We start from the raw sequence: 24,613 nt of genomic DNA on the forward strand, positions 1-24,613 counted from the left end.
CCCGGTCGGGCGCATGCGGGAGTCTGTCTGACTGTCTCTCCCCGTTTCCAGCTTCAGAAAAATAAAAAAAAAACAACAAAAAAAACAACAACTCACCTGAGGGCAGAGTCTCATCATTAAGTCTTGGACAGGATCCAGGAATCTGAGACAAGCCTGAAGCTGACCCACTTTTGGGAATTCAGATCACATGGGAGCCCTCTCCACCTTCCAGTGGTCTCATGTGAGTGTGTATATGACCTCTAACTTTTCAGGTGGTCTTCCAAATCAGCTTGTAAAATATCTGTTCATGCCACTCTCCTATTCAAAACCCTCCATGGCTCCCACAGCCCTCAGGCCCAGGGCCTACCCTCCTCAAATTGCCCAGTACGATCAAGCCTCTGCACTCCCAGTGCCTTTTTTTTCCCCTAGGGTTTTGCACAGCTGTTGTCTGATCTTGGAATATTCTTCCTCCCAGCCCAAGACTTCCTTCAGTGGCAAATACTTCACCATCTTTCTAGCACTCACCCTTATATTTTATCTGCTTGTTCACCACTCTTTCCCATAAGACTGTAAGCTTCATGGGGGTAGAAACTACTCCTGTTCAGGGCCACTTCCCCGGTGTTGGATGCCAACAGTGTTTCTTGATAAATGTTTGCTGAATAAATGAGTGAGAATCAGCGTGGCCCAGAAGAGCAGCCAATCCCCTGGAAAGCTTTTCCTCCTGCCTCAGGTTGACATGTCAACCCCAAGGACTATTTAAGGAGAAGAAAGGTATTTTGGGGTGGACACTGCCATCAAACCCTTTCCTGGGCTCACAAGACTATAGAACTAAAAGCTCATGGTTAGCGAGACCCGGATCTACCACCCTTACCCCTGTGTCATTGGACAGGTCCCTTAACATCTCCTGAGCTTCCGCTTTGTCATCTGCCATAAGGATGAGCCACATTCACATAATATACTCACCATTTGCCTGACCCACAGTAAATATCCAACTAGGTTTTGGTTGCTACTTAGCCCCCAAGGAAAGTTCTGTTCTTTGTCCCCCCACCCCCGGCAATGTGCCCACTCATGAGAGGCATCAGAAAATATAGGAGCATTTTTGCTGATGATCAGGAATGACTGGAAGCAGAGGGAACGCCGGGCCCTCAGGGAAAGGGAAACCAATATTTGTCCATATCAAAGAATAACCACACTCCCTGTTTATTGAGCACATGCTGTGTGCCAGGCACTGGGCTCTGGGCGCCCCTCTCCGGGAGAACCCTAGAGGACTAGGAGGCAGAAAGGGAAAGGAGTAGAGAGGTGGAAGCCCTCCCCTCTTCACCCCATGGGGAACCTTCCAGGAGGGCTCAGATCCTTCTGTGGCCACCTAGGGGGCCGCATCTTTCCCCAGCTGGCTCAGGCAATCCTGGTTCTCCCCAAACCAAGAGCTTGGGCTCCCTGCCTGCCCTCCCTCCACCCCAGACCCCCATGCACTGTGCAGAGGTGGCATCTTCAGGAGAGAGCAGCTGGCTCGAGTGCAGTTCTGCTGTTTTATTTTTCCTGGAATACTCAAGGGGATGTGGAACAGCCACAGGTGTGGTAATGGGAAGCCCCCATCTCCCCTCCCCAGCAGCCGGGAAAGGGGAGAGGCCCAGGCGCCCTGGTCCTGGGTTGGTCCAGCCAGTGTGGTCCCTGGGCCTGGTGGCCTGAGAGCTGAGGGTGGAGCCCCTGGGAGGGTGGAGCGGGCTCCTAGGCGGGATTCGGGATTCTTCATAAAAAGCCACGAAGCTGATCCCCACGAAGCCCAGCCCCGCGGGGTGGGGGGGACGCAGAGCCCAGATGGGGGACCTGGCCCGGCCTGGCCCGTGGGGGGGGGGGCAATAATGGATGGCATAGATGGTGCCCAAGGGGAGGAGGTGGGGACGAAGCGTCGGACCAGGAGGGGGGGGGGGTCCAGGTGAGGGCGCAGGGCGGAGAGGCACGGCCCCCAGCCCACCCCGGGTGCCTTCGCGTGGGATCAGGAAGGTAAAAAACCCACGAGAGTGTGACGGGCAGGAGGGGCCGGGGCGTGCGGTGCCGGCCGGCGGGCGCACGGGGCGGCCCGCGTTCACAGTGACCTCGACGCTGGTTGTACAGTACGGGTAGAAAACCGCGGGCCCGGGCCCGAGCTGGGCGGGCCGGGCGGGTCACAGCCTGGTCTGGGCCTCGGGGATGTAGATCTCGATGCTGTCGGCGCTCTCGGTGGCCGAGCTGTGCCGGAAGGAGGCGGCACGCTTGGCCGCCAGGAGCCGCTTGCGCGCTTCCTGCCGCTGCCGGTCCACCGAGTCCAGGGAGCGCTCCTTCACCGGCACACCCCGGCCCCGCAAGGGCTTCTTTGGTATCGGTGGAGGGACCTTCTTCTCCTCCTGCCGGGAAAGGGGCAATGGCTTAGTTCCGGGGCGGGGTCCCATCTGGCTAGCGCCCTGTATCTCCCAGAAGGATGACCCTCCTGAGGCTCTGCTGCGTGAGAGCAGTTACAAGCTGCTCTGTGTGTCAGCACCTTAAAGCCCCAGCTATACCTGTGCCCACAAGGTCAGAACCCACATTTTTCTTTTTTAAAAATGGTTAATTCTGGCCCTGGCCAGTTGGCTCAGTGGTAGAGCATCGGCCTGGCATGCAGAAGTCCCGGGTTCGATTCCCGGCCAGGGCACACAGGAGAAGCGCCCATCTGCTTCTCCACCCCTCCCCCTCTCCTTCCTCTCTGTCTCTCTTCCCCTCCCACAGCCGAGGCTCCATTGGAGCAAAGATGGCCCGGTCACTGGGGATGGCTCCTCGGCCTCTGCCCCAGGCGCTAGAGTGGCTCTGGTCGCAACAGAGCGACGCCCCGGAGGGGCAGAGCGTCGCCCCCTGGTGGGCGTGCCGGGTGGATCCCGGTCGGGCGCATGCGGGAGTCTGTCTGACTGTCTCTCCCCGTTTCCAGCTTCAGAAAAAGAAAAAAAAAAGAAAAGGTTAATTCTAATGAGCCTTGGTGGTCCTGTTCTTGACACCTGGAATCTGGGTGTTTGTTCACTCCCTCTGGGAAGTGAATGTTTTCACTCCAGGTCAGGAGGGGCACAGGCAAGGCTGCAGGTGCTCACATAGCAGGCTTCTGGGCCCCATCACACACAAGGTCTAGTGAGATTAGGGGATCCTTGAGGTTGGAGCTCAGGGCAGCCCGTGCTTCCAGAAGTTCTATCTCCACTTCCTCAACAGCAGCTGGCCCAAGGTGGCTGCTGCCACCTGGGGGTCTGTCAGCTTAGGCAGTGAGCACTGGGACCTAGCAGAAGCAGTGACCAAGAGTGTGGTCATTTTGGAAGAAGATGCTCACCATCACCTGTCAGTGCTGCCTTTGCTGCCCATGGGTCTATTCTCCTGCCCCCTCCAACCACGTGCCTCCATGAGGAACAGGATTTTCAGGGTCTGGACTTGCCTTAAAGGGACTACCTCCTACCTTAGGCTCCAGAAGTTTCCAGCTGTTGGCCTTGAGTTGCTGTAGCTCCAGGAACTTGAGGGTCACATCCTCGATAGAGAGCTGCAGGAGGTCCCAGAAACCGGCCAGGTCCTGAAAGGTGGGCACAGGGAACGCGGTGGGGTCCTGTAGAGGAAGGGAACAGAAGAGAGGCAGCCAGTCAGGGAAGTCTGAGCCCCAGCCAAGAACAGAAAAACCCCACCCACCCTCACTGTCAGGAAGTCTCAACCTGGTAGAGTGGGGTGAGGACTGGGAGGCCAGCAGGTAAGAAAGGCCAGGCTTCTCACTCTTGGATACAAACACCTGGTCTCTCCTCCATACAAACACTCACACTGGGTCACCTACCAGGAACACGGACCTGATAGGCTCTATACCATGGGCACTCACCATGCTTTGCTGACACAGCCGGAAGAACTGCTGAACCTTCTGGGATAGGAGAAGTTGTGTGCTGCCCACAGCACTGCGGATCTTCTCCAGGACTGGGGAGCAGAAGGAGATTCAAGGGGGGAATGATGCATTTCCTTCCCGAGCCTCCAGGAAGTCTGCCCTGATTCTTACCCTTCCATTGTCTGACCCTTTCTGTCTGTGCATCTCCTCCTGCTCATCCCCACCCCATCCTCAGATTCCTAACATGCAGCTCCTACCCTACTTCACCAAGAAAACCATATCCTCATACTGGTATTTCTTCTTTTATACAACCTACATTGCTTCAGTGCTTATCTTCCAGCATCAGAGAGCTGAGGACACCAGCCCCAGCCCAGCCTTTATAGCCTTTTAGCTAAGTAGGCACAAACTCCATGACCATCTACTGGCTACACTGTCACTCGCCAGGGTACAACTCCTTGATTCATTAAGAATCACTAAATAATTTCACAGGTATGACTCCTGTCTTCCGAGTCACTATCCCCAGAGTCTCCAACTCTGGGGAAGGATTGTATCTACCCTTGGATTGAATTTGCAGGCAGGGGCCGTGTCTTCCTGGCTTAATCTTCACCTATGCCTCAGACATGATCTGACATTGTGCACTACCTGCCCCTCTGCCTTAAGGCCTGGCCCCATCCCCTTGATCAAGCCCAGATCCCCCACACCAGCACAGATCCTAAGAGTTCCCTTGGCCTCCATGGACTGGCAGCCATCACCTAGAAGGCCCAGCTTTAGCCTGGTCACGTTCCCCAGTCCTAGCCCTGGCCTCTGAATCTGCTCCCTGCATCCTTCCAGGAGCTCCCAGAATTCCCTGCTGCCAATGGGGACCCACCAAGGTCTGGGGCTAGAGAATCAAACCTTAGGGGGGCACCCTCACATCCAACCAAAGAGCTCTACTGTTAGCTAGAGCCCTCCCACCGCCAGCCATGATCCCTCCGCGGAGCCCTCTCACTCACTCTCCTCGGGCAGCTCATAGTCCTCCGCCTCGCGCTCCATCTGCTGGCACCAGTGCTCCAGCTTCTCCACTTCCGCCCTCAGCATCTTGATGAACCACTCGCCATCCCGTGGGCAGGGGGACGTGCGGCCTGAGTCAGGGAGGCTGCGTGAGCCTCGCTCCATCCAGGAGTCACGGCGCCCGACCCCAGGGCCGGGGGTGGGGGCGGGGGCAGGGCCTGGAGACCCATCGGTGGCCGGCGGCTCATACGGCAGTGGGTAGCCCTCGCGGTAGGCCCACTGGCCCTGCGTGTGGACCGTGCGGAAGACTGAGTAGGTGGGGGGCTGGGGCCCAGGCTGGGGTTCAGAGGCGTGCCTCTGGAAGGAGCGTCCGAACTGAAGGGCCTTGTCTTCTGTGGCCACCGTGGCCAGGCCGGCCAGGCCCTCCAGCTCCAGGTCTGCCTGCACGCCAGCCGTCACACTGTTGGAGCGCTTGAACCTCGCCCGCCTGGCAAGAGAGGTGGCAGTCATCTCTGCCCTTGCCGAGTATCATCCCAGCCTGCACCCCACCCCAGGCTAAAAGGAAAAGGGATGAGAAAGGAAACCTACAAAGTGATCCACGACCTTTGATTATAATAGTCCTTGCAACAGGTGGATACGTAATATACCTACCTGTTGCACACCCTCTGGACAAGGCGATACTTAAACTGTTGAACCTGTAGAGAACAGCTGCTGGCATAGATCAACTAGAACAGACACACTGCAGTGCTAGAGCACTGCCCTGAGGAAGCCGGCTGGGCGGGAGGGGCGGGTGATGCACCAGAGGGGCCAGGGTGGTGGCTCTTCACCAATGAATACAGAAGTAACCAGCATTTTAACAAATGCTATGTCTTTGCTAATTTACACCAGTTGTACAGGTATGTCCTTAGCCCTGCAGAGAGATAAATAAATTAAGGCCCAGAGAGGCCCATTGGTCCCCAGCTACAAAGGAGTAGAGCCAGGATTTGGACCCAGGACTGCTGCTCACTCCACAGCCCAAGCACTTCCCCAGGAACCAGCTGCTAGAACATCAGGAAGAACTGCCTTGAAGCAGCTAGGGAGTAAGGGAGGTGGCGGCAGCTGGGAGGACTTCTCCTCTAGGGACTCCCATGGCTCAGCCCAGAGCCTGGCCAGACACAGTCAGCTAGTGCCAGTGGAGTTGAATTAAATTGTTGGCAGGAATGACAGAAGGTCTGGAAATTTCTTGCTTTGAGTTAATAGTATGCAAATCATATGCAAAACAAAAAGTCAATTGGCCTTGTTTTTTTCCCCCCTGGGTTCTATGAAGAAGTCAGTGGCCCCCTGAGGTGCATGAGGCTGGGGTCAGACAGTGGGAATCAGGAGAGGTGGGGTGGGTAGAGAGGTGAACAGAAGTTTGGGGTCTGGAAATTCAAGGACTATAAAAGAAAGGCTCGTGTGTCCTAAGCAGCTTCCACCCTTGCATGGTCAGGAAAGAGGGGCTTGGGGGCCAGCTCTAGGGGGCTCTCCAGCTTCCCAGAAGGTTCCCCCAACCCCCACAACTTCAGTCTTCCTCTTGCTGCCCAAGCCTTCTCTCCCTGCCTATCTTGCCTGCCTGCTTCCCTCCAGCTGGCGGGCTGCCTGCTGGGAGCTTGTTGCCATAGAAACCAGGCCCAGAAGGATGCTGCAGGACCCAGGAAAAGAGATGCACTCATGTGCAGTCTCCAACAAGCCCTATGTCCCAACCCCCACCCAGAGAGAGAGAAAGCTAGAATATATCACGTTGCCTCCCACATGGTCTTCACCTTGGTGTCTGCTCTGTCCTGCCCTAGTCAAGACTTGCATCACCCTCTGCCTTGACTGTTGGGTCAGTCCCCTTCTAGACATCTCTGCCTCTACTCAGCATAGCACAGAGGAGCACTGGATTAGGAGTCAGACCTGAGTACTAATGCTGGTCTTGTTGCACTGTGCGTCTGGGAAGTCACTCACCCTCCAGCTAGGCCATCTAATATGCATGTGTGTATGTATATAAAACATGATTATATATTATATATAAATATACACACTATATAAAATGATAGGAATAGACTGGTAATTGCCCAGGTCCCTCCTCTCTCTAAAATTACACCTTGCATATTTTAAGATCTGGGAACCAACACTCCCTCACCAATCCACCCAGGACTGGAGTAGTTTTCATAAAGCTGACCTCTGCTCAATTCATTCCCCTGCTCAAACTTCTTCCATAGCTTCCCATTGCCAACCACATACAGGTCAAGCTTCCCATGCTAGTGCCTACCCAATGCCAGCATACACTCTGGTTGTAGTCCTCTCCAGCCTCATCTCTCCTGCATTCTCCTTGTTCCCCAACTAGATTATATTGGCCCTGATTCTGAGTCTTTGCCCATACTATTCCCCTGCCTGAAACGGCCTGCCTGCTCCTCACTTCCTACCCATCCTTGGCCCAAGTCTCCTCTTCCTCTATGAATCTCCAGACTGACCCTAAGACCATCCTCTATAGTATCTAGGGGTCCCCAAACTTTTTACACAGGGGGCCAGTTCACTGTCCCTCAGACCGTTGGAGGGCCGCCACATACAGTGCTCCTCTCACTGACCACCAATGAAAGAGGTGCCCCTTCCGGAAGTGCGGTGGGGGGCTGGATAAATGGCCTCAGGGGGCCGCATGTGGCCCGCGGGCCGTAGTTTGGGGACGCCTGCTACTGTACCTCCCTCAGCAGTCTACTTGCATTTGGAGGCAGCCCCACTGTTTGGTTAAATTGTTCTGTTTCTGGTGAGAGTTTTGTGTGTCTAACTGAACTGTTAGGATGCACTTTGGCTCCCTTTGAATATTTTTTTGTGTTTTTGAGCTCCGGGAGCTCCAGCAGTTGCAAACCACACCGAAAAAGGTAGGGCTTGCCCCCAATAAATACAGTATTAAAGACCTGCCTTCCCTGCTTGCTTTCCTGTTGCCCCCACAAAACACGTTATCTGTTCTCTGGTACCACTGGGTTTGCTGCCTTTGACCTGTCCTGAGAGGACCGCTCTCTGTCTTGATGGACTAGGCCACATAGTCTGGAACAGAAGCATAAGTGCCCCAGGCTTGATGGTTCTCAAGTCAGTTCCTCAAGGAGCTCTCTCACTGGGTCCTCTTCAAGGAGGACCAAAGAAGTTGAGGAGTTCATGGGATTACCGGAAGCACAGTCTTCACCAGCACTCCCGACCAGGGGCCAGAGACTTTCACAGCACAAGCAGGGTTCAGTCATCCTTGTGCAAGTGGCATTTGTAAACAAAGTATGGGACAAGATCACCCAAGAAGAGAGCAATGGAACAAAGATCCAAAGCCCCAAGGAACGTTTCAGGGGTGGGGTGGAGACAGCGTAGCATGCAAGGTGCCTTAGCCAGAGAGGACAAGAAAGAACACCAGGACAGAGGCACCTAAAGGCAGACAAGGGACTGAGGGGTCTCAAGAAGGAATGAGCAACCAACATGGAAAATGCAGCCGGTTAGGAATGAAAGGTGTCCATAGATTTAGCAATATGGAAGCCACTGATGATCAGGGCAAGTCGGTTTGGTGGAGTTTGGAGGCAGACACAGAAGGCAGGAGCTGTCAGGAGATGGAGAAAACTAGGCAAGCTCTTGAAAAGAGTTTGTTGAAAAGGGAGGAAGAAATCAAGTAAGTTAAGGATTGGTCCAGAAGTGGAGAGCAGCCCCACCAGATGACCTCAAGCATTACAATGAAGTGAACAAGGAGGCTGTCTGCTGGATATTCGGGGGTGGGAGGTGGGAGAAAGGATGAAAATGAGCAGCTTTAGTAGGGGGCAGCCTAGCAGAGGGGTTAAGCACATGTACTCTGGAGCCAGACTTCTTGGGTCCAAGACCCAGCACTACGGCTGTGCCTCAGTTTCCTCACCTATAAAGGAGAATGATAATAGTACCAGCTCATAGGATTGTTATGAGATAATAAGTGTAAGGACACCTGGTGTGCCCACTGTAAATGTTAGCTAGCATATGGAGAGGCACGAAGGATTGCAGGTCTTGCTGAAAAGAAAGGAAGCTGGACAACTGACATCATCAGAATGCAGCACTGAGAACCCTGCTAGGGCTTTGGAGTTATTAATTATTATGAGTGCTGTTGATCATTTCCATCTGTTTCCCCACAGCACCCTGAATAAAATCTTTTATACTCCATATCACACTGTATTGCGGTTAGTTATTTGCATATCTATTTCCCTTACTAAATAGGACAGTTACTCATCCTTAAATGTTAGTTGAATGGCTGCTTGGAAGAAAGGCTAATAGAGACCACTAATCATCCCCAATATCCATTCTTCCTTAGTACAGAATCCTACAATTTTAAGCGGGACACATGACCATTTCAAATAAATATTCGTTTACCAATCTCCCCTGTGGCTAGAGGTAGCCATGTGGCTAAGTTCTAGCGCACGAGATATAAACAGAAGTGATATCTGCAACTCCCAGAAATGTTCTTAAAAGGAAAACATGCCCTTCCTTTCTTCCTCCTCCCTGCTGACCAGAACGCAGACATGATGGCTGGACCTCAAGCAGCCATCATGGAACACAAGATGGAAACCAAGTGCTAAGGACGGAAAAGCAGTAAGATTGCAGGCGCCTGGGTCCTGACACTGGTGAGCATCTACCAGCCCTCAACTGACTCCCTCAACTTCTTAGGAAGAGAGAAATAAGCGTCTGTCATATTTAAGTCACTGTCATTTGGGGGTTTTCTGTAACTTACAGCCAAATCTAATCCTGACTATACTAGATGCATTTTCAGGATAGTGAAGTCTAGGGCTCATGTCCCTACTTAGTTTTGCATTTGGCAGTATTTGCTGTGGTCTTCACCAATAATAGCTGTAAACACAGGATAGAGATTGGCTTCAGCTATGAATTGTCCCTAATTCATAACAATGCCTTTTACAATATTTTCTCCCCAAGCCTTTTGACAAGGTTGAGGAGGCCTCTTCCTCTAGAGTTCTTTAGCATGACAATGATCACATTTCTGATGATTCTGGAAGTTGCTATCAGTTACTTCAGGGAGACATTTCTACTGTGATTCTCTAAGGAATAACACAAGGGGCTCTGGGAAAAAATTGGCTCATCCCAAGAGACACCATATCCAAAGAATGCTCAACATTCAAGAGTTGTCTAAAAGGTTTTGCCAAGAGTACATGGCAGCAGGCTGGCAGGGGGTGTGAGGGGAAGTGGGCAGAGAGGAGTAAGGGCAGGGACATTTCAGCAAGGCTCAGCCACTGTACTAGCTCCCACTTTGAGAAAGCATCTAAGACCTTAAACATATAATCAGCCTGACCGGGCAGTGGCACAGTGGATAGTGTCAGACTGGGACGCAGAGGACCCAGGCTCGATCCCTGAGGTCACCAACTTGAATGCAGACTCATCCAGCTTGAGCATGGGGTCGCTGGCTTGAGTGTGGGATCGTAGACATGACCCCATGGTCGCTGGCTTGAGCACAAAGGTCACTGTCATGAAGCCCAAGGTCACTGTCTTGAGCCCAAGGTCGCTGGCTTGAGCAAGGGGTCACTCAATCTGTTGGAGCCAACCGGTCAAAGCACATATGAGAATGCAATCAATGAACAACTAAGGTGCCACTATGAAGAACTAATGCTTCTCATCTCTCTCCCTTCCTGCCTGTCTCTATCTGTCCCTATCTGTCCCTCTGTCTCTCTCTCTCTCTCTCTCTCTCTCGCTAAAAAAAGAGAAAAAAATGGGGTGGGAGATTCAAGTATAGTCATGATGGTCAGTATGGAACCATCTTGGAGTTCATGGCTGAAGAATGGAGGCAGTGTCCATGCTCAGGGCTTGTGGTCAGGTGGCAACTCATTGGTTTTGCAGGACTATTCTTGGAATATAACTTCGAGGATGGAAGCTTCCCTTCCCAGGGCTCAAGGGGCTCTATTCTTTCAGCATACTCCCTTCCCAAGGTCCCCAAAGCAACAATGACCATGATGCTAAAGAAGAGGTACTGGGCAGAAGACGGCCTTCTTACACAGAGTTCTCCAGGTGGCTGCAGCTGGACACAGGTGGATAAAAGTAGGCTTGTCAGATACAAAACTCCAGTTTAATTTTAATTTCAAATAAGTAACAGAAATTTTCTAGCATATGTATGTCTCATGTAATATTTGAGAAATACACTAAAAATTATTCATTATCTGGTAATCAAATTTAATAGAATATTCTGGGTTTTTAATTTTGTTTTCTTTTTGCCAAATCTAGAATTTAAGAAAAGGTCTTGTTGGGAGGGATCTAGAAGTGGAAGATACAGGGGATCTCCCTGGCTAGAGAGAGTTGGAGACAAAGATTACATGGTTTCTATATTCTCAAAGGGCCCCAGAGCATTCTACTGATACCCAGCAAGGACATCCGATGCATTCTTTTATTATGGCCCAGAGTGTACTGGGTCTGGAAATAAGGCAGGATGCCCTAAGATAGGGCTGGTACTGTGCCTTAATTATGCTCTCTCTCACCACAGGGCCTTAGCACATGCTGGTCCTTCTGCCTGGAACACTCTCATCTTCCACTTTCACCTAATTTTTGTTCACCTTTCAGATCTCCACTCAAATGTCACTTCGTCAGGGAAGCCATACCTGACCCGTTTGGCTGGTCAAAGCCCCTATGTATACATTCTCATAGCATACATACCCCTCCTTTGGGGCACCTCTCACAGCTATTACTTCTACTCCATTTATGAGGTGTTTAGATGAACACGGCAATACTTTCACAGGGCAGGAGCTATGCCTAGTTCTGCTCACCTTTGTATCCTTGGTGCCCAGTGGAATCATTGACAAAGACTAGGGATACAGTATATTCTGGACCAATGAATCTGGAGTGGGAGTCCAGTGGAGATGAAACTGAAGGGCCACCAATTCCCACCTCTGTGTATTTTCAAGCCAAGTCACCACTAGTAATGGGCAACTGGAAGGACCCACCGATGACTCTCAGGTATTGGAGGCAATAAATCTGAACTCCTCACCCAGTAAGTTAGCAAAGAATGGCCTGAAAGGCAGACAAGAGAGACTTTTCTTCCCTGGCAAGTTTTAAAACCAAAGTACAGAGAAGACAGAGACAGATACTGAAACCTGTCAGACAGGAACAAGGACCATTTCCTTGAAGAAATGGATGGCAGCAGTGGGGGCTCATCCTGGGTATTTGCCTAGAAAGGCTGCTGGTATTCACGGCTCGTGTTTCTGTACCAGCTGGGGCATGGTGTGTGGTAGGTCAGGCTGAAAGTGCCAGGGACATAAGGGACAGAGAAGACGGTGCAGGTGTAGAACTAAGGATGCCTTCAGCAGACAAGCAAGGGAGCCTGGCCAGAAAGATGTGCCAGAGTTCTTCTCTTTGCACCTGTCAACCCCTCTGGATTTCCAGTGTGATCACCTGTTCCCAGTAATTCAGTTCTTTAGACATTTACCCTAAACCGTCTCACCGCCCACCCCACCAAGGCCTTCTTGAGCACCTACACAAGAGCAAGGAAGACCTTATTGTCTGCCTGTCCCCGCCCTTCTTGACTTCGTTCCAAATGCTTCTCAAGCCCTGGCTAAGTAGCTCAGTTAGTTGGAGCATCATCCTGACCCCCTGGTTGCTGGCTTGAGCCCAAAGGTCGTGGTCTTGAAGCCCAAGGTCACTGGCTTGAACCCAAGGTCACTGGCTTGAGCAAGCGGTCACTTATCTGCTATAGCCCTCCGGTCAAGGCACATATGAGAAAGCAATCAATGACGAACTAATGTGCTGCAATGAAGAACTGATGCTTCTCATCTCTCTCCCTTCCTGTCTGTCCCTGTCTGTCTCTCTGTCTCTCTCTCTCTGTCACTAAAAAAAGACAAAAAACAAATGCTTCTCAAATTGGTCCATTTCTCTCTGTATCTGCTGCTATCATTCTAGTCCAGACAAACGATCAATATTGTAGACTGAACCAATTTAAGAAGCTCTCCCATCCACCCCTTAAACATATAGAAATGCTGAATAAAATAAAGGTGAAAAATGTGGATTTGCTACATTGCCAGGCTTGAAATAAAGAAGAGAAACCTTCAGGTACCAGAAACAAAAAGGAAATTTTTGTTTTCCTCTCACGGGCAGTGAGAGGAAATCTAAGGCAGATGAACCACAGAAATATGGGGCCAGACATATGCTAGGGGCTAGATCAAGGGTCGGGAACGTTTTTGGCTGAGAGAGCCATAAACGCCACATATTTTAAAATATAATTCCATAAGAGCCATACAACGACCCGTGTACATTACACATTATCCAATAAAAATTTGGTGTTGTCCCGGAGGACAGCTGTGATTGGCTCTAGCCACCCACAACCATGAACATGAGCGGTAGGAAATAAATAGATTGTAATATATGAGAATGTTTTATATTTTTAACATTTTTTTTTTATTAAAGATTTGTCTGCGAGCCAGATGCAGCCATCAAAAGAGCCACATCTGGCTCGTGAGCCATAGGTTCCCAACCCCTGAGCTAGATGGTAACACCCAGGGAAACTAAGAGAGGAGACCCCAAACTCGTGCATCCCAGAGAGCTGGAAGGAGACCCCATGCCTAAAGCCAAGAAGGGACATTTCATTTACAAATTTGGACTAGAAAACTCGCATCATGACTCAGGAGAGTGGCCAGGAAGTAAGACATGGAGAAAACAAAATATTAAGGCTGCTTTGGGTGTGGGTGTGGGGTTCAAATGAATACTACCAGTGAAATACAGAAATCTCAAGCTAAGATAATTCACTCTAAAAACTGCCCCAAGCTCAAGAAGTATTTAAGCATAAAGGAAATTGAACCCATGAGGAAGAAGTAGGTAGTAACAAATAGTGAACACATAAATTGTTACAAACGTTTGTAAAACTAAACTATTAAACTATAAAAGATATAACAACTCATTTAGACGAGTTTTTTTAAAAGGTATAATCAAAATAATACATATAGCATGGGAGGTGGGAGGGGGAGTTAAGAAGGAAATTAAGTGTTGCAACGTACCTGTTTTGTGCCTAAGAAGGATAGAAATAATGACTAATTTTAGACTTTATTAGAAATATATAAAATTCAGTCTATTTGTTAAAACCTTGAGAAAAATTGCTCCTAAAATGTAAATTTCCAAACAGTGGAGGGAAAAAGCAGATATGAAGTAAATTTGATTAGTCAATAGAAGGCAGAAAAGTAGGGGAGGAGTACAGCCAAAAATATTTAAAAAGCATATAAATGAAAGATTTTTAGAGATGATAGATATAAATCCAAATAAATCAGTAACCAAAACACACATAAGTGGATGAAGTATGTCTACTAAACTCTAGCTCTGAACAGCTTACAAGCCACACATCTAGACAGGAGGACATAGGAAGGTTGAAAATAAAAGATAAAAAATGATGAATTGAAAAATGAACCAAAAGAAAGCAGCCATAGCAACTAAGTCAGGCAAAACAGACACTCGGGCAAAATCCATTAGTAAAAATGAAAGGCAGCCTATTTAATGATAAAAGGGCCAACCTATCAAGAAGCTACAACAATCTTAATCCTGAATGCTGCTAAATAGCACTTTCTCAAACTAAAAAAAAAAAAAAAAAAATTAACAAAATTACCAGGGAAAATGACACATCCACAATCATGGTGAGACATTCTGACGCACCTTTTTATAAATGGTAGATTAAACATTCAAAAACTCAAAGATAAACATTTGAAAAATATGGCTGATTGTATATACTATATGTATAATATATGAGGGAGGTAGCTTTGTCAACCTCTAAGGGATAAATATCATACAGAAGGCATACTGTGATCACAATTTAGCACATTAAGAATCAATAGAGCCTGACCAGGCAGTGGCACAGTGGATGGAGTGTTGAACTGGGACACAGAGGACCCAGGTTCGAAACTCAATGTCACTGGCTTGAGCCCAAGGTCACTACTTGAGCAAGGGACCACTCACTTTGCTGTAGTCCCCCAGTCAAGGTATGTGAGGTAATTTAGTTAAGGCACATATGAGAAAGCAATCAATGAACAACTAAGATGCCGCAATGAAGAATGGATGCTTCTCATCTCTCTTCCTGTCTGTCTGTCCCTATCTGTCTCTCTCTCTGTCTCTGTCACACATACATACAAAAAAAGCAATCAATAGTGAAAAGGTAGACCCCCGTTGCCCCAAAATACATTTGAAAGCTAAAAAAATGTTTTTCTAAATAATTCACAGGTTAAAAAGAAAATTATGATGAAAATTTACAAGCCATTTCAAACTAAACAATGAAAACAGTGGATCTCAAAACTTATGAGATGCAGCTATAGCAGTTTAGTTAGAAAGGAATTTATAGCCTTAAAAGCACATGTTAAAGAATTAGAGGCTGAATAAAAGGCAAAACTGGCAGAAGAAAGAATATAATAACACAAAAGTAGTAGATGGAAGAAAACATTAATGATAAAAGAGAAATAAACACACCTGACATTGGTGGCACAGGGGATAAAGCATGGATCCAGAATGCTGAGGTCACTGGTTCCAAGTCCTGAGGTCACTGACTCTGAGCTCAAGCTCATCAGCAAGGGGTCACTGGCTTGAGCTGAGGATCATCCGCCTGATCCCAAAGATCACCAGCTTGAGCCCAAAAGGTTGCTAGCATGAAAAGCCCAAGGTTGCTGGCTTGAGGAAGGGGATACTGGCTCGGCCCTGGTCAAGTCACATACAAGAAGCAGTCGATGCACAACTAAAGTAAAAGCAACTTCAAGTTGATGCTTCTTATCCTCTCTTTCCCATCTTGTCTCTCTCTCCCCAAAATGAGAGAAATAAATAATAGAGATGCTCACTAAAACAAAAAAAGGTCGTTTTCTAAAGATTAATAAAATATACTTTTAAAAATATATTTTTAAAAATTTAATAAAGTGCCTGACCAGGTGGTGGCGCAGTGGATGGAGCGTTGGACTGGGATGCGGAGGACCCAGGTTCAAGACCCCCGAGGTTGCCAGCTTGAGCGCAGGCTCATCTGGTTTGAGCTAAGGCTCACCAGCTTCAACCTAAGGTTGCTGGCTGGAGCAAGGGATTACTCGGTCTGCTGAAGGCCCGCGGTCAAGGCACATATGAGAAAGCAATCAATGAACAACTAAGGAGTCGCAATGCGCAAAGAAAAACTAATGATTGATGCTTTTCATCTCTCCGTTCCTGTCTGTCTGTCCCTGTCTATCCCTCTCTCTGTCTCTGTAAAAAAAAAAAAAAAAAAAAAAATTGTGGTATTTGTGTTTCTTCATTAAATAGCTCCCCAATTTAAAAAAAAATTAATAAAAATATATTTAAATGATAAATATGCAAACTTCAGGCAAGATTAATCAAAAAAGGTAGAAAAGAATGAAAATGGGCATAACCTATAGATAACCATAAAAGTTTATGAAAGTATAATAATATAACAATATTTGTGCCAAAATTTTTCAGTTGTCAATTTTTGTAAAACTGGTCCATTTTAAGAGAAATATAAATCACCAAAATTAACTCAAGAAGAAATCTGAAACCAGAATAGATCAAGAACTACTAAAGAAACTGAAGCTATAGTTCAAAAAGTTTCTCCTATCCCCAGACGGCATCAGGCTGAGATAGTTTTATAGGGAACATTTACCAAACCTTTAAGGAATAGATAATTCCTACTTTACACAAATTGTTCCAAATAATAAAACATAGAGAATGCTATCAAACTCATTTTAGGAGTCTAGCATAACCTTAATACCTGAACTGAATAACAACAATAACAACAAAATAGTAGGCCAATAACACCTATGAACATAGATATAAAAATCTTAAAGAAACAGCTATTCAAAAATCCAGCAAGGTATACACAGCAAGTCTGTCACCAAAACTTCTAGAGTTCAATATACACATTCTTTTCTTTGTCTATTCCACCACCTCCCTTGCAATTATATACCTCCCATGTGATGAAGTTTCAACCAATGTGATGTAGGTGAAAGTGTTGTGTGTAACTGTCACAAAGTCTTTAAAAATAGGAAGGGCTGGGCCCTGGCTGGTTGGCTCAGTGGTAGAGCATCAGCTCCGCATGTGGAAGTCCTGGGTTTGATTCCCAGTCAGCACACACAGAAGTGCCTATGTGCTTCTCCACCCCTCCCCCTCTCGCTTCTCTCTCTTTCTCTTTCTCTCTCTCACAATCAGAGCGAGTTGGCCCTGGGCACTAAGGATGGCTCCATGGCCTCTGCCTCAGGCACTAAGAAGAGCTTGGTTGCTGAGCAACAGAGCAATATCCCAGATGGGTAGAGCATCACCCCCTAGTGGGCTTGCCAGGTGGATCCCAGTTGAGGCACATGTAAGAATCTATCTCTGCTTTCCCTTCTCTCACGGATTAAAAAAGGGGGGGGAGGGCTATGTCCCTCTCTCTTCTTTCCTCCTATTGCTCAAAATACAGACAGGATGACTAGAGTTTGACCTTCAGGTTCTTGGATATACAATGATACACAAAGGGTGGAAATGCAGCAAGATAGAAGAAGCCCTGGACCCTGCCACTTCACTTTTATATCCAGGCATTTTGGAGTTTTTTTCAATGAGAGGGAAAAACTATTTTTTATATAAGATACTACTGAGGCCCTATTACTCACAGCCAAACTTAATCCCAGCTGATAATAGTATCAAGCAGGGTTTATCTCAGGAATGAACAAATGGGTCAACATGGAAAATTTATTAATTCATCACATTACAAATGAAAGTATGATCATCTAAGTAGATTCTGAAAATGTTTTCAATAAAATTCCCCTCTAATTTTCTATTTTAAAAAATGTTAACAAAAACTCTTGGCCAACTAGGAATGGAAGGAAATTTCCTTAACCTGATAAAACAGTATTCACCAAAATCTGTAACAAACATCAACAACCTTATAAATGGGAATTGAGAAGATATCCACTAACATCAGGATTGGACTAAGCGTGGTACACTCAACAGCAAACCAGAAGTCCTATTCAATGAACTGTTATAAAAAATATATAGTTCAGTTGAGAGTGTGGCCCTAGATGGGCAGAGCATCAACCCCAGATGGGGGTTGCCAGGTGGATCCTGGTCGGGGCGCATGCCAGAGTCTGTCTCTCTATCTTCCCTCCTCTCACTTGGAAAAGAAAGCAAAAAAGAAAAATGAAAGAAAGGAAAGGAAAACAGAATTAAACAAAATATCCTCATCTGCAGAAAAAAATAACTGCCTACATAGAAAACCCATCATGATTTTCAGATAAACATGAATCCTAATAAGAGAGAGCAGCACCTGACCGATGGTGGCGCAGTGGATAAAGTGTCAACCTGGGACGATGAGGACCCAGGTTAGAAACCTCGAGGTCACCAGCTTGAGTGCGGGATCATTAACATGATCCCAAGATTGCTGATTGCTGGCTTGAAGCCCAAGGTCACTGGCTTGAAGCCCAAAGTTACTGGCTTGAGCAAGGGCTCACTGGCTCAGTTTGAGGGCCCCTTCTCCCCACCCACCCCATCCCCGTCAAGGTACAATGAGAGAAGCAATCAATGAACAACTAAAGTGATGCAACCACGAGTTGATGCTTCTCACCTCTCTCCCTTCCTCTCTCTCTCTCTCTCTCTCTCTCTCTCTCTCTCTCTCTCTCTCTCTTTCACTCACACACACACACACACACACACACACACCACAAAGGAGAGAGAGCAGCAAAGTTGCTGAATATAAAACTAATATATAAAACTTAAGTGTCCCCATACATCAGCAGTGCCCAATTATAACATACAATAGAAAAGAAGATTCCCACCACCAGATCTTCCATAATGCAAAAGATCATCACCTTTCCTCCCCCTATCTACCATTACTTCCCTCATATCCATTCTCTACTCAGCAGGTAGTGATCTTTTGTAAATATAAATTAGATCTTTTGTAAATAGAAATGTCATATTCCTTCTTTGACCTTTTCATGGCTACTCATTAGCTATAATTAAATTCTACTTTGTCATGCCCACCTGACATAGCCTGGCCCCTGCCACTACCCCATCCCACTCCACACCAGCCACATGAACCATCTTTCAGTTACCGATGCAGGTCACACTCTTTCCTGCTTTAGCACCTTCACATATGCTAGTCCCTCTTCCTGGAAAGATTGCCCTCACCCCCCACCCCCAGTCATCATCTGAGTGTTCCTAGTCAATCTTCAAGTCTCAGCTTAAATGTCACCTGCTTAAACTAAATAAAGTCCCTTTTCTTTTAGCCTCTGCTCTTTTCTTTCACATTCCTATTATAATGTGTAACAATATCCCATTACATATTATACTGTAATGAGTAATCATATTTTTATTCATGGATGATTTATTCATTGCCTTGATTCCCCTCTAAGCATAACTTCTATGAGGGCAAGAGTCATGTCTTTGATGTTTCCCTGAGCATTTAACAGAAGCTGCCATATAACAAATGCTTAATAATTATTTTCTGAATGAATGACTCAGTGAATGAATGACAGTTTGCTGATTTAGCCAGAGTCTCAGTAGAATGAATGCCTACTGCACTATTCTTAGGATTCAGGCTTGTTAGGAGGAATAGGGGGACCCTAGAGTTATATCTGGATGAGGGACCAAAAAGCCTTATGTAGGAATGAATGGGAGGGAGCACACGGGCTTGGTTTATGAGGTGGGGGGGAGGGAGCAGGATCTGAACACAGAACTGCATCTATCCATAACTCCTAAACCACTTCTCAAGAAACTCGAGTCAAAGACTTGAGGAAGTGGGTTGGCCATTAAGTGCTACTTTTCTGTGATATCTGTGGAATAAGAGTTTGGAGGACAGTAGCTTTCAGGAGTTATGGGGACAAGGAGCGCAAACGTTTGCCACCCTCGATGAAAACATTTACAGCCTCGGGATCATGAGGAGCTACAGAGAGCTAGAGTAAAAGTGGAGAAAAATGGTGAATCCCACAGGAACCCCAAGATTTGATCAGGCACAGACACACACACACACAACACTCCAGGGGTTCCCATAAATAGCTTGGGAAACTTTAGGGGAGGCCCAACAATGGTAACTGGGAACACAGCTGCAAGGGACTGCTACTGAAACTCTAGTTTTATTCCTCCAGTGGATATGGCCCAGGCAACACAGATTCCTACGTAACTCTGACAGCCAGCCAGCCCCAGGCAGGTTCCCAGACACCACACTTAAGCCATAGGCCTGGTGGCATCGCAGCCCAGAGAGAAGACAGGCCACTGTGGCACTGCCACATGGTCATCAGAGAATGCATCTTCCCATAGGAACTCAACAACAGTATTCCCTTCAGAGCTCATAGTGCTAATTATTCCACTGGAAATTAAGGAAGCAGTGTTTCTGAGGCCACCGAATGCCAGACTGCTGGTTGCTGGTATTTCTATCATCTCAGGTACACCACAGACTCAGGCATGTAATAGGGACCCCCGAAGGTTAAATGCTGCGTGAGCCAAGTGAAGAGGAGTGTTATATCTGTCGGGGGCACTTGAGAAGCAATCTTTGTGTTTATTTGTTTCTCTTTGAGCTCACACACTGGTGCACCACGGGAAGTCACAAGGGGCTGGCAATTGCTGGAAGCCTGCTCAGCACCCACCTGTTACCTCTCCCTACCACTCCCTTTCCGCAACCACTATATATCTCTGTCCACCTCAGAGCACCTGGGACAGGCACGGGTACAAGAAATCACTTTAGATTTGATGACCTCCTATCTCTGGAGTAACCTCAGTGACTACACTGTCTCTCCTCCCCATTAAAAGAACTTGTCTCATCCAGGAAGGAATGGCGCCCAGGAAGACCAGGCCATTGAGTCGATATGCAGTCCTCTCTCTTCTTCTCCCCTAAGGACCCTTGAGATGGCCCCACTCAGACCTACCTCTTGTCCTCTTCCACCTGCACGCCTATGGAGTGGAACTCTCTTCGACTCCTGTTCTCTGTGTCTGAGTCTGAGATAGTCTCCACCTGGTGGCAAGGTTGAGGAGTCAGTGGGGGCTAGACCAGGGATGCAAGTCCTTCCCAGGGAGAAAGGCCAGCTATGTTTGAGCCCTCAAGCCAGCTGGCAGATCCGGCAAAGACAATCTGCCTGAATGCCTGAACAAGATGAAAAGCCCAGGAAGTCAGCGGCATCAAGGTGGCAACCTCTGGGCACCACTCTCCACTCTCCAGTAGGGATTATGGCGCCAGAAAGAGGGAAAAGGGAGTGGGCTAGGGCTAGCTGGAGCAGCCCTGCCGATGACCAAGCAGAGGGGCTACCTGTAGCTCAGAGTAAGCTAAGGAAAAGGTCTAGGTATCCAGAAGGCCCCAATGACCCACTCTACTCATCCCCAACTAGCCAGGGCCCGAGTTTTTGTCCACCCCTCTTTCATACCTGCACCCCAATGGACGGCCGCCACTTCCGCTGCCGCGCCAGGCTCCGCAGCTCCTCCCTGCCAGGAATGGTCTTGATGATGAGTGTGGGGGGCTTAGGGCTGGCTCGAGGTGGCACCGGCGCCAACTCCAGAGTGCGCACACCCATGGCGGGGCCGTCCAGCCCGTCCGCGGAGCTGCAGCGCCGGGCGGGGCCCTCGGCCGCGGTGAAGCTCTCGTGGGCGGAGTCCGTGCTGCTCTGGGCGGTGATGGAGATGCGTGGCGGGGCCTGGCTTCCCGGCGGGATGGGGGGCGGGGCCTTTCTGAAGTTGAAGGCTGTGGCCGGGAACGCAGATACGCAGCGGGTGAAAAACGCATCGCTGCAAGTGTCTGTGGCCGACCACCCGACACGCCCACGCGGTGCCCAAGACTCCACGTGCTCCCACGTACAGAGCCAAGGGTTTGTTCTCCCCACCCATCATCAACCCTAGAGGGGCAAGCGGTCTGTCCAAGGTCACACAGAGCAGCTGGGCCAGAGGCCAGAACCAGAACCCAGGGCTCTCTAGGGCCCGGCTGGGGGCAAACGGGCGTACTCACAGGAGCCGGGCCTCCCTGAGACAGAGGCTGGAGCGGCAAGGAGGGGCAGGCAGTCGTCGTCTTGAGAGCAGCCGGCCTGGATGGCCCGGAGGTAGCTGTGGCTCCGCATGCGGAAACAGCCGGGCAGGTCCAGGGCGTCCACGGCTTGGGATTCAAGCTCCCCAAACACAGACCCACACACAGCCTCCAGTTGCTGGTTTAGCTCCTCGCTGAGCTGGGGACAGGGGCCCAGAGGATAGTTAGCGGGGTGCTAGGATGGGGTGGGAGTGTCTCTGAGGCCTTCTGCCATTGGAATTTGTCTAGATCTGCAAAGATGGTGTTTCTGTGCGACTCTTCTGCATTTGATTTTTTTTTTTTTTTTGGTATTTTTCTAAAGTTGGAAACAGGGAGGCAGTCAGACTCCCTCATGCGCCCGACTGGGATCCACCCGGCATGCCCAGCAGGGGGTGATGCTCTGCCCATCCGGGGCATCGCTCTGTTGCAACCAGAGCCATTCTAGTGCCCGAGCAGAGGCCACAGAGCCATCCTCAGCGCCTGGGCCAACTTCGCTCCAACGGAGCCCTGGCTGCGGGAGGGGAAGAGAGAGACAGAGAGGAAGGAGAGGGGGAGGGGTGGAGAAGCAGATGGGCACTTCTCCTGTGTGCCCTGGCCGGGAATCAAACCTGGGACTCCTGCACGCCAGGCTGATGCTCTACCACTGAGCCAACCGGCCAGGGCCCGACTCTTCTGCATTTGGACTGAAAGAAACCTTCACTCTCTGCAAAGAAAGATGGAACCACCTCTGCCTTGTGCTGCTCCCTAAAATGCCTTGAGGTCAGACTTAGGAGTCCAAACTTTGCGCTAAATACTCCTCCCTCCACCTCATCTATGCTTCTTCCAGATGGGTGGCTGTACCTCAGCATCCAGACCACCCCATTGTTCTCTCCACCTAGTCCCAGCTCCTCACAGTTTCTCACCTGAAGCTGAGGGAGGGGGCAGGGACCTGACAGCTACCCTCCTGCCCAGTATGGGAGTGGAGAGATGCAGGGAAGGTCACGTTTTATTTTATTATTTATGGTCCACTACATTGTAAAACTGATTGAAAGCAACTTACAGAGATACATACCATGCAGCAGGACAGAAACTAACCGGTAAGTGATGGAGCAAAAAATTATTAAGCTGCAAGTGTTACAGGCCTTCCCCCCACCTTCTTCCCACTAACTAGGGCTCTGGTTTGGCCCACAGGTTCCTTCCCTGTCCTCCACTTCTAAGGAACCTTGCCATTGCTGGACAAGGTTCTTGTTTTTGTTTCTGATATTTTGTGGAACAGAATCCATACTGTTAAAAAAAAAATTAAAGCAACTAGCTTGACCAGGTGATAGCACAGTGGATAGGAGTGTCAACCTGGAACACAGAGGTCCCAGGTTTGAAACCCCAAGGTTGCCAGCTTGAGCACAGGCTTACCAGCTTGAGCACGGGGTTGCTGGCTTGAGTGTGGAATCACAGACATGATCCCATAATCGCTGACTTGAACCCAAAAGTCAGTGGCTTGAAGCCCAAGGTTGCTGACTTGAGTCCAAGGTCACTGACTTGAACAAGGGCTCATTTGGCACATATGAGAAGCAATCAATGAACAACTAAAGTAAGACAACTACGGCCTGACCAGGCAGTGGCGCAATGGATAGAGCATCGGATTGGGATGCAGAGGACCCAGGTTCGAGACCCTGAGATCACCAGCTTGAGCGCGGGCTCATCTGGTTTGAGCAAAGCTCACCAGCTTGGACCCAAGGTCACTGGCTCGAGCAAGGGGTTACTCGGTCTGCTGTAGCCCCATGGTCAAGGCACATATGATAAAGCAATCAATGAACAACTAAGGTGTCGCAACGAAAAACTAATGATTGATGCTTCTCATCTCTCTCCATTCCTGTCTATCCCTCTCTCTGACTTTCTCTCTGTCACTGTAAAAAAAAAAAAAAGATAATTAAAGTAATGCAACTACGAATTGATGCTTCTCATCTCTTTCCTTTTTTGTCTCTATCACTAAAAAAAAAATTTAAGCAACTAAAAAGAAGGAAAACAAAAATTTTCTTCACAGAACCATGTCACACAACACTGAACTATGACTAACTACATCACAAGGGCTATAGCTTCATTTGTGATATATGAGAAAACTGGTGCAAAGAGAAAAATATAAGTAGGAGAAGAAGGTGATCTGGTGGTACACTGTACACCCAGAGCACAGGATGTGTACACACTGGACCCTGAGCTTCAGAGCAGCCAAAGCACAAAGGAGTCTAGCCTATGGGCTGCCTGCACAGGTTATGAAGTGAGACCCACTTGAACTCAAGTTCTGGCTCCACTACTTCCTAGCAATGTGGCCTGAGAAAGTTACTTAAAGTTTTGGGGCCTCAGTTTAATCATCTGTCAAATGGGAATGATAATGGTACCATCTTCACAGTCTATTTGAAGGACTCAAAAAAAAAACCCTGCAAGGCACTTGGTACCGATGCTGGCACACAGTAAGCACTCAGTCAGTGGCATGTGAGGGTCCTCTCACTGAGCCCAAGAGAAATTTCCTCATGACTGATTATGTAGAAGCCATAGAACAAAGTCATGAACAAGGACCTCAGTAGCATTCACATGGTGAATGTGACAACAAGTATCCCATGGCTGCATCTCGTGACATTTCCCAGGAAAGACTTCTAGCCTCATATGTATGTGTAGTCCACAAAGGCCCAAAGGAATGGCTTGATCCATGTGTAAAATGCAATGCAATGTTTCCATAACTCAGCTTCCAAAGCATAATATGGTCTCAGGAGATACTACATCAAATTAAGGAGGAATTTCTATCCCATTCTACTGATGGGCAAATAAATGCCCAGAAAGGGCAGATGAATTAGCTAAGGATACTCAGCTTATACATG

At 48.4% G+C, this 24,613-nt stretch overlaps 1 protein-coding gene across 4 annotated transcripts in view; it reads right to left on the minus strand.

The window, feature by feature from the left end:
* Positions 1-1,469: 1,469 nt before the first annotated feature.
* The window catches only part of DLGAP3 (DLG associated protein 3), a 101,210-nt gene continuing 78,066 nt past the window's right edge, over positions 1,470-24,613 (minus strand). For all 4 annotated transcript variants that reach the window (XM_066375835.1, XM_066375837.1, XM_066375834.1 and 1 more), the window contains exons 6-12: positions 21,711-21,924; positions 21,136-21,449; positions 20,644-20,729; positions 4,825-5,309; positions 3,833-3,924; positions 3,428-3,571; positions 1,470-2,363 (exon numbers count right to left, since the gene is read on the minus strand). In XM_066375835.1, coding sequence (XP_066231932.1) covers positions 2,145-2,363; positions 3,428-3,571; positions 3,833-3,924; positions 4,825-5,309; positions 20,644-20,729; positions 21,136-21,449; positions 21,711-21,924 — 1,554 coding nt within the window. In that variant the 3' untranslated portion in view covers positions 1,470-2,144. The remainder of the gene's footprint in view (positions 2,364-3,427; positions 3,572-3,832; positions 3,925-4,824; positions 5,310-20,643; positions 20,730-21,135; positions 21,450-21,710; positions 21,925-24,613) is intronic.

Source organism: Saccopteryx leptura, chromosome 3, assembly GCF_036850995.1.
Source record: "Saccopteryx leptura isolate mSacLep1 chromosome 3, mSacLep1_pri_phased_curated, whole genome shotgun sequence".
NCBI lineage: Eukaryota > Metazoa > Chordata > Mammalia > Chiroptera > Emballonuridae > Saccopteryx > Saccopteryx leptura.